This window comes from Calonectris borealis, chromosome 1, assembly GCF_964195595.1.
Source record: "Calonectris borealis chromosome 1, bCalBor7.hap1.2, whole genome shotgun sequence".
Classification (NCBI taxonomy): domain Eukaryota; kingdom Metazoa; phylum Chordata; class Aves; order Procellariiformes; family Procellariidae; genus Calonectris; species Calonectris borealis.
Window position 1 is genome coordinate 121,086,729 of NC_134312.1, and position 10,538 is coordinate 121,097,266.

At 36.5% G+C, this 10,538-nt stretch overlaps 1 protein-coding gene across 1 annotated transcript; it reads left to right on the top strand.

The window, feature by feature from the left end:
- The first annotated feature begins 1,169 nt into the window (after positions 1 to 1,169).
- On the top strand, positions 1,170 to 10,538 carry FAM3B (FAM3 metabolism regulating signaling molecule B). The gene is given in 10 exon segments (XM_075175336.1): positions 1,170 to 3,006; positions 3,820 to 3,906; positions 3,909 to 3,942; positions 4,659 to 4,709; positions 6,245 to 6,252; positions 7,022 to 7,055; positions 7,057 to 7,070; positions 8,263 to 8,346; positions 9,071 to 9,212; positions 10,119 to 10,538. Coding segments are annotated over 10 exon segments (762 nt in total). The 5' UTR covers positions 1,170 to 2,777; the 3' UTR covers positions 10,198 to 10,538.

Below are 10,538 nucleotides of genomic sequence, written 5' to 3' on the forward strand. Positions count from 1 at the left end.
GGCCTCTAACAGCAGCAAAAGCGGAGTCTGGCTTTCGTGAATGCAGTCCGGGCTTTGTATTTTATAACTCCTAACTGGTGTGGATAGCAAATCTTAAGCTCTCTTAACTGTCTTAAGTTTGTCTGAGCTTATGGCTTAGCTGCTGTTGCGTAGGGTTTTATGCGTGTCTATGCAGGTACTCAAAAAAAGAGTATACGTGTGCAGGATATGTAACCTCAGTAAATCTAAGAGATCCAGGTGGACCCAGCAGATAGCTTCAATGCGGTCCCCCGGTGCCTTCTGAATCCAAGAAAGCAAAACCAGAAGTTGGTTGACAGTGAAAACATTTTCTGACAATTTTGAGAACTAAGTACAAGCTGTGCAGGAGAGTTGGTAAATGTATTCCTTAAACCTTAAAAGGCATATTTTAGAACCGTTTAAGAAGCTTGCGGTTTAAGTAAAATACGGAATATAATAACAGAAGTTAGAAATTCTGTACTTTCTCTTCTACTTAGGTAAAATGCTGTGCTGTTGAGCCTATTTTGCAACAGAGTTGCTCCATAGTTTTGATGAAAAACAGTGCAAAATCGTTGTAAAGATAAACCTGCTGAGCCAACAACAGGAAAAGCAAAACAAAATCTGATGGTCTCATAGATCTTTAAAATGCACCCCACCCCACCCCGAAAAAATAATCACTGAAATATTTAAATAAACTTCTTGTAGTTTTCACTTAATTCTTCCTGGGTTTTGTCTTTGAAACTTGTGACTTGGTCTCCTTTACAAATTAAATATATTTTGTATATAAATCTGATTTTTTTTAATATTCAAAAAGAGAAAAAGTGAGTAAGTTTCATTCTACATGGTTCCTGCAGCTTCCTTCTTTGTGTGCGGGAACTTTGTCACTGTTCACATTCACATTCACTGTATGAATTAAATGTTGGAGTAATTTTCAGTATTATTTTAGTGCAGATTTGCACCACTACTAGTGGTAGAGTGAGACAGATTTCTCTCTCTGAGGTAATAATTGGGAAATTTGTTATATCTCTGAAGATTCATTATATTACTTTCTCAGTCTTAAATCCTTGGATGAAAATATAGTACATTTCTCACTGTATCGTCCTTACAGTCACACAAGTGCATACACTTATGACTCCTAAATACAATGACACAGAACATTTTAAGAGCTCAGATCAGTATCTTAAAAGGGTTTACTGTCCTCTCTTTTTTTTCTTTCTTTTTTTTCCTTTTTTCTGATGCAGGAAATGAGAAACTGGGATTATTTACAGAAGAACCTTCAATGTCCATAATGATCTGCATTCTTCCTCACTAAGGTTCAAGGGCTGGAGTACAGCTGTGGTTCAGTTGTTAAGGATGACTGGGTCTGAGAGGGCCACTTGCTACTTCTGTTGCTATTATAAAGAAGGGGGAGTTCAGGTACTGTTCAGGTTTAGCTGTTAACTTTACCAGTCTGCGTTTTGTTAGGCTTTTTGTTTTTAAAGCTAGGTAGAATGCAGGAATAACCACATGCACAAATAGAGGATAGGGAGTGGCTAGAGCGGTAAAATCTTTACAGGAGAAAAGAGCTGGTCTTTATGGTGGATTATAAATGGAACCTGAGTCAATAAAGTCTACTCTTAAGAAAAAAAGTCAAACTTCCTTCTGGCATGAGTAACCAGAATTAGAACCTCCAGAATGTGTGTGTTGGATTAGTGTGTCCATTCTGCAGTAAAAGACGCAGACCCATTGGGTCTTCATTCACAGGAGAGTGGTAGGACCTGCAAAACGGGACTTGAGGAGAACAAGTGAGCAATTCGACCTTATTCTGGATAAGGGGTAGGGCAGAAGTCTTAACATTTATAAAAGGCAGTTCCAAGAAGGAAGGGAGTATCTTCTTGAGTGTAAACTGTTATAAGGAAGATTTAGGCTAGATAATACACAGTGTTTTCTAGCAGGTTGGCAAAGTGAACATATTGGATATTTTTGGACATTGGTTCTCTTGAACTTGTTTTTCAGGACTATGAAACAAAAAATTTTCCTTTTTCACTTTAATGGACTGCTATGTTCAAGGACACGTTTCTTTACAGATCAGGAAGTATCTTGTGACATCAAAACATCAGTGTTTCACAATTGCAGTGTGATATTTCCTTGTTTAGCATCATAAATTAGGTGGTGCGTTTCTTTTAGATCAGGAATGCATGTTAGCATTTCTGATGAGGCGGAAGAGGAGATATCCAATATGGAATTGATTTATATTTCTTCATGGTCAGGAAAATTGTGAATCCTGTTGGTTTTGTAGTGTGTAGATGCACTGATAATACAGTCCATGGAAACTGTGATATAACTGAGAGAAGCTGAAACAGTCGCTCTAGTCATGTTTGAATGCAGTCACAGCTCATTGTGTGAATGAGATTGTTTGGGCCTTCTTCAGTTATTTTTACCCAAAAGGGTGGATGGAGGGAGTTCCCTGTATGGTCAGCATTTTAAACCATTCCTGTAGTGTCTGCCTATCACAGAAAATCAATAGTAACTGCATACTACCTGTATAATCATGTGTAGTGTCTGGTACTTACTTTTCAGCGTCAAAATCCTACTAGGATTAAGTTGAACTTCATGTTTCTTTGGGGTATTATGGGTGTGGATTGAGGGTAGTCTTGGGGGGAGTTTGCTGCTTGAAGATCAACTTCTAGAAACGAAGGAGGTTGTCAGAGATGGGAATGCAACAAATACTCTGTTGCCGCATCTCTGAAAGCTGTGGTTAACACAGTATATCAGAAATAAAATAGCCAGTTTGTGTAGCAATGCCAGAGAAAATACAACATTTTGTGTGTTGCTATGAAAACATCTTTATGTCTCTATGCTTTTCTTTTTTTTTTGCCTTGGCAGATCTTGTGAAATTAGCAGGGTTCCTGTTGACATCGTTGGCTGCTTGGTACTTGGGATACTTAGTCGCTGCTCTTATACCCAAAAAGATAATAACAACATCTATTGCTAATCTTCAAGACATTGGAAAGAAACCAGTGTTGAGGGGTGTGTAGTTGTTTGTGGTTTTTTTTTTCCTTATACTATCTCTAATGTCGTGTATTTACATGGTAAATGACAAATGGCTTGTTAGCTAATAAATTATTTGGTGTTCTTACTATTGTAAGAATGAAGTTGGCTGTGTAAAGTTAATTAATTAGCACAAGTCTGAACTATTTCTTAGACCCTATCTTTGAAGAAACACAATGTCAGCCTATATTTGCCATTATGCAAATATAATTAATTGAATAGTAATGTAAGAACACCTTATTTGTTTGCTGGTATATAAGCATGCAGCTGCAGCTTTGGTTCTATCACATGTATTTTACAGTTATGGTAAACTGTTGAATCACTAACCAAACTCTGTGATTAAATTGTCATTATTTCTTTCCTCTAATCTGACTGGGTGGCTTAATGTGTACGTTTTTCTCATTCTATGACTATATTATTGTGTGAAAAGGCTTAAAATGTGAATGATAACCATTAACTTTAAACTATTGGTAGGAATCCTTCGTCCCTCTAGCCCTTGTTTCCTGTTGTATGAAATAGCACAAAATAATTACTCTAGATTCAAATCAGAGCATACTACATAGGGCATTTTTCCTTAGATAAGCTTGTTCTTGGTCCCAGCAGCTGTTTGAAAGTCAATGATAACTTAAAGCCCAGGCAAATCTGTGATAATTTTGCCATGATACTGGAAAACTGGCAGGATTGGCTTCTGTGTATATATGTTTGAGCTTAGCATGTTGACGTTAAGTGATTCTTTCCATGTAGAAAGAATGCAGCATCCAAGAAAACATTTTCTCATCTTTGTTGTTGTAGCCCCAGTCCCAAAAAGGCAGAAGTGTGATCACTGGTCTCCCTGCTCACCTGGGAGCTACGCCTATCGGATTCTTAGCAGTGGTGGCAAAGAAAACTGGCTAAAATTTGTTTTGAGGATGAACTGTGAGTACCAGTCTAACTTTAAATATAAGCAAGTGCTTTGTAGCGTGAAGAAGGGTGTTTCATTTTGGTTCACTAGCAGCAAGTAAGTTCCTACCAGGGGGCTCCTATTCTGGTGATAAACTTCATAATATATCTGACAGTATTTAACTCTTCCTCCTCCCCAGCGTTTTTTTTTTTTTTAAATACCTGATCTCAGGTTATTTTCTTCATTCCTCTACATAAGCTGCATTCAACTGTTAGTTTCAGGTATGATTTTTAATTTTCATGGTGCAGGATAGCCAGTTTACAGTATGTTGAATGGTCAACACCTTCTGAAAGTCAAGTTCTTGCATGGCTTTTCAAACTGACAGGTAGAGTGACGAGTGACTTCAAAACCTTGCAGTGATCTTTTGTATAGATATAGTCTACACAGAATATGGCCATAAACCCACATTATATCTTGTTTTTTTTCTACTTTATCTTTCTGGTTGCATTTGTACAAAGTTCTTTCTTGATCTGGCTCATTTTGAAAGATTAGTTGTACATCGTTGAAGGAAACTGACTGATATAATGTGCAAGATTTTTAAGCCATAGCTCTTATTTACTACAAAGTCTTGAATTAAATAACTGAAGAAAACATGAACGTCAGAAAGTGACTTAGCGTTGGTAAATATAACTTTGGATCAGAGCTTCTGGATGGATGCATTCTACTGACACTGTATTTATTTTAATTCCAGGCTTATAAGCGAAGAGAAGGGTAATGTTGGAAGAGGTATAAACATTGCATTGTGAATTGTAAGTAAGAGAAAAAATGTTAGAGACATACCTTTGTACTGCAATAATTTACAAAGGTTCTTGGGGGGGGTTGGGTTTTTTTTTGTTTTGGTTTGGTTTTTTTTCACTAGCTAGTACAGAAGAAAAGGGAAAAGCAAAAATTGCAAACTTGGTTCATGTTAAATCTAAGAAAAACAAATCTGGGTTTGAGAGAAATAGTCTTCTGGATAAACAAAAGAAACGTGTTCATAATCAGTATAAGAAAATAGAAAATGTGTACATAGCAGTGGTATGTGTGTATTTTGTTAGATAAAATAACGGCTTCCTATGTAACAGCAAAAATATCCGTGATCTCCAGCAGTAAGAATCAACTTTCAGGTTCAGTCCTTGATAAAAGAGATCTACTGCTCCACTGATAAGGGGCAAGCAATAACTGAGAATTGCAGTTCTTCCCCAAGGTACAACCAAGGTACAAATTTCTTTTCTAGACTTGGTCAGTGGTCAGAAAGACAACCTCAAAGCTTGATTAATATTAAACTGTCATTATATGTCTTCACTTATAGTAGGAGCTATTGGAAAGCAGAAGGTGCAGTTTATTCCAGATCTGGAGGCACCATTTTAATTTAGATGAATGGGAATGGTGATGAAGTGCAGTGTATTCAATAATGGATCCTGTGAAAAATGAATGCCTAAATGTTGGGGGGGAGGGGAAGAAAGGGAGTTCAGATGCACAGTCAAGTTGGCTTTGATCACAAAACACTTATGTTCCAGTTTTTTTGTCTCAGTATTGCTAAGCAAGATCTTGACCTTGTCTAACCTTGCATGATTTTATTGGAGTCACTGGGTTAAATTATCATAGTCAAGAATCTGTTCCAAAATTTTTTTTTCCCAGTTAACTACTGTGGGTTTTTTTCCAATAAGGAATCATAAAAACTTTACTGGTTATAGTAGGTAAACAGTTAAAAATGAGTTTTCAGCATACAGCTGTAGAGTAAAAAGGCAAATACTCATCTTGAATGCGTAAGCAAGATTATAGCAAATAGGAGTAGGGAACTAGCATTGTCTTTGCATCTGACATTAGTGAAGAAGAAGAAGTGATATATCAAATTTCACACATTTTTAAACAGCCATTTCCTTCATCACACATACATTCGTTTTAGCTACACTTTCATCTCCATCTGCAGGTAAATCTGTCCATTATCTCAAACTACTTTGTAGTGAGACATATTTTCTATCCTCTAATTAGATCAGTCAAGCTAATGACTGTGTTCAATAAGTTTCCTATGGCATCACACTTGTATTTTATTCCATAATGATAACTCTTTCTTCTCTGAATGAATATGGTCTTTTGTAAGAAGGAAGACAGAACTATCAAGCCCAATCTAACAACACAGAGGGAGAGAGAAAGAATTTTGTGGATTTTTCCACAATGCCTTTTCCATTTTTTGTGACCTCTGCTCAGAAGAAGCCCAGTTCTAGAATGCTGTTTTACCACCGACAGATTTTTGCCACCTTTTCCCCTCATCAGTGTAATAAACCTGCCATTTAGAGTCCTGTGTTCAGAAGAATTTGCCTTCATGATTTTACTGTGTATGGAGCAAAGATAAGCCAGAAAGGAATCAGGAACTGCTGGATCTTCTCACTAGAAATGAGCTGATGCACTCTAGATGGAAAAGACCCTCTCATGTAGCAGGGATCCAAGCAGGGTCTTGGATAACGAAAATCAATTAACTCAGTTGGCATGGATCTAGAAATTTGAAAAGTATTTTCAATTGTACATGTCTTGTTTAAACAAAGATAGGGATCTAAACAGCAGCATAATTAATGGTGAATATTGACCAAAATGGTTTGGAATTACTAATTGTTTGCATGCCCAATTTCTGATAGGGTAATGATGAGTGTTGAGTTTCTGTCCACTGATTCAAATGATATGAAAGCTTGCACATCTAAAACACTGCACAGAATAGTATTAAGCTCCAATAGTCTTAGGCTTAACCAATTTTCCTATTTATGGTTGTGACCTAGTATATTATATATATATAAAAAACCATGGAAGCACACTGAATTTCTTCTTTAAAATAAAAAATAATAAAAATGTTTTAGTCACATTTGGTGATTCAGAGATACATGAAACAAAACATTCTACCCAATCTTAAACTTATGTTATTCCATATTCCTTCCAATTTAAAAATGTAAACAAAAGAAAGCTCAGAAGCCCAATAATACACAAAATTAGAGATGCCTAGCTTTAGCTGAAAATACTGTATATGCATATTGAATTTAATCATTTTTGCTCATATTTAGACAACTTTTTTTTTAATTACAGTTAAAACAGGAAAAGTCACATCGACAAAATTTTTTGCTGTGGGAAGGAGGTAGGGAAAAGAGTGCAACAGAGCTTTTGTTAGTGTTTCAGGACTTATATTTATATAATTATCCTGCTCTTTCAAATTACTATGATTGTATTATCGACGGGGATCAGCTAGAAACAAACAGCTGTTGTCTTCATAAAATATGCTCTGGCCAGATATGATGACAAATTTTGCCTGAAAAGCTGAATTTCTCCTGTTGGTTGAGATAGTTAATTGTCTTTTTTTTTTAATTGTCCTGCCTTTTTTTTTTTTTAATTGTTAAATTGCCATTTTTTAATCTTTTTTTTTTCCTTCCATTATTTCAGTCTGGTAGGAATAGCACATAACCAGGTATCGCATCCAGATACATCACTCAGCAGAATTCTTTTCCCTGACATATTTTGTTCTATTTCAGTTGTAAAATCATCATAGGAAACATGTCTGTCTCTTAGCATCCTTCTATGTAGCTAGAAAGATCTACTTTAAGAACAGCTTTTAACACGTTTTCCAAACTTTGAACAAACCAGTTTCCTTACCTATTAGTAAGGAGAATCAGAATGCTATGAGGCACTGGAAGCTGATTCTCTGACCACTTAGGAATTTTTGTGACCTTACGTGCATGAATAGAAATCACATTGGGACTAACTGTAATGGGGTTACAGTTTTATATACAGTATGTAGAAGGTAATGTCTCCAGGGTGCCTGTTACATTTTTTTGTATGGAAAACAAGTGTCTTGTGTATGTTTAGCAACTGCAAAACCAATAAATAGCTTAGTGCTGCAAATAGGCTGCCACTTAATGAAAGTGGGTGTACAACGGGGTGTGTAACTCAGCTTTGCAGTTAGCATGGTGGTAGGAAGCTCACAGAATAGCAATGACTTCTCCTGGGCTATCCAATGCTTTGCTTGCATGTATAATATTACGTGAGGTAAACATAAGAAACCATCTATATACTTACTCTGGGCGTAAAATGCTTTTGTAGAAGTATCTTTGTTTACTACCAGGAAATGCAGATCAATCCATGCTCTCCTACCCTTCAGTGAGAGCTAGCAGCTTTCTGCACCTTTCAAGATTAGGCCCTCTGCTTGTGAACAGAAAAATTGCCTCATTAGGTCTCATTTTGAATAGACAAGGCCAAATATTGAAAACAAGTTGAAAGTAGGTGGAATGCGATATGTGTGTAATGAACAATCAGCTGTGTAATTGATTCAACAGATCACTCAGGAGAGATGGTGACTTTCATTAAAAATGCACCAGAAGGATCCCTCCTTTTGATGGTGACTCATGATGATGGAAGCACCTGGTGAGCAAGTTATTCATGACAGGCTGAGGAACAGAGCAATTAATAGCTTGAAAATCACTATTGCATAACGGTGTAAAGGAATGGTAAATTTCACTCTATAGTCAGGGTTGTTCTCTCATTTCCTGCCTAAAAGGTTTTGATTCCATGTCCATTCAGTGCTTGCCCATATCATGTATGTTGATGCTTCCGAAGATGGATAGACAGTGTTATATTTGTTTAACAGCACCAGTTGTCTTCATGAAGGACATTGCTGTTACCTCTGAGTCACAGCCTTCTATTTAGAAGGTACCCACACCTCCAATTATAATGTATCTATCTAGTTTGTATTCATTCCTACATCTTAACCTGATTCTTCAAGTGCTTTCAAATCTTCGGGTTCTTTTAGTTGAATTCATGATATGGTAATTATACAGGGAAGGACTTAATCATTTGGTTGATAAGTATTTGATGCCCTTGTCCTTATTTAAGAAGGGTTGAAACATCAAATAGTATTTGAGATCCATTTTTCTTTCTGCTATGCTGTTACGAACAGGTTGTATTAACATCAGGAACGTAGAGAGGAGGAAGAAAAAATGGCATAACTACTAAGACAGCTCTCAGGATTTTTTGAAACTTCTGGTTGTTTCTGCTGACCTACTAATGTAAAGCATAAATCAGCTGTGTTCTTTTTCAGCATTTTTAACATCCTGAATTGGTAATACTTTTTTTCACTAAATTTTCCTATGTTGAAAAATGATGCCCGAAAATTAGTAGGAGAGCTGGGAAGTGAAGAAATACAGAATATGAAGTTCAGGTCAAGCTGGGCTTTTATAACTGCCAAAGGCTTCAAGCTGCCAAACAATATCCAAAAAGAAAAGGTCAGGTTGATTTTATTTTCACTTTGTATTTGTCTGTATATCAGGTATAACCTTCAGGTGCAGATTTCTTGGGTTAACTATAACAACTGTAGTCTGTTCACTAAGCCTCAGTCGTACAAAGCAAGTTCTCTAAGGTGTCATCGTTCTTTGCTTTGGATCTGGGCCTTGTACAGTACTGACTTCTACCACACTAGCACTAAATCATCTGTAGACAAATTTCAGAAGTAACAAGCGATTCTAGACAGTCTCAGTTTTGAAATGTCCAACCTAACATGCTGTACAGAGACTTACATTTTCTTCTGGAAGGACAAATTCCAAGGACTTCCTAAAAATAAAGACTGTTTTTATATGAAAACTGGGCTGTCTCAAATTGGCCGTGCAAATACAGCAATGCTTGCATCATAAAACTTTTCTGAATAACTTGCCCTCAGGCTTCAGGAGGACTAAAGATACCATTTTTATATCAGATTTCTGTTTGCATCTGTGACCTTGTTGTATTCACTTTCTATAAGCGCAGCAGTGCTCATCTGTATGACAGAGAGGCAGACAGAAATGAGAAAACCCAATACAGAGGTGATTCCCTTGATGATACTGACTCCCTCCAAAGGCACATGAAGCTTCCACAGTGGTTTTTTTTAGCCAGAATATTGTTGCAATCTTCTTCACATTACAGAGCTTCTGCAGGAAAAAGGTATTCAATTTAGTGTATATTATGACAGCCATCTGGGAAATAAATAAAGCACTCTGTGTAAGAGAGAAACTGGTAGAATCTTCACCCGTTATGTCGAGCAAGATGTGCAACATGCTACTTAGCTTCCCAGTCCTACCCCATTATCCCCTTCTGTTGCACGAGGTTTGACAAACTAGTTTATAAATGGAGAGCCAAATATTGATTTTTTTTTTTTTAATAGATAAACCAAGAAGAACAGATATGGTGGCTGGCCAGCTGAAATCCAAATAGAAGGCTGTATCCCAAGAAACCTGATCTGAACAAATGCATACCTCATTAGTAAAGATGATTCTGTATTTCTATATCTATGACTCTAGTAAATTGCCTCCAGAACCCAATAAGCATCTGAACACCAATTGTAAATCAAGTCATATGCACAGTTTTTAACCTTTCTTTCCTCTGTGAGGTTTTACCCTAATTTGGAAACAAATAGGGATTTTGGTGACAAGTGGAAATAAAATACTCTTGGATTACAATGTTCAGGAAGTCAGTCATAAAATACCAGGATTTTTGAAAGTGGGTATACATTGTCATTAGTAATTTCAGGGTTTGGTTTTGTTTGTTTATTTGGTTTTAGTATGTGTTTTCTTTTGGTTCCCTT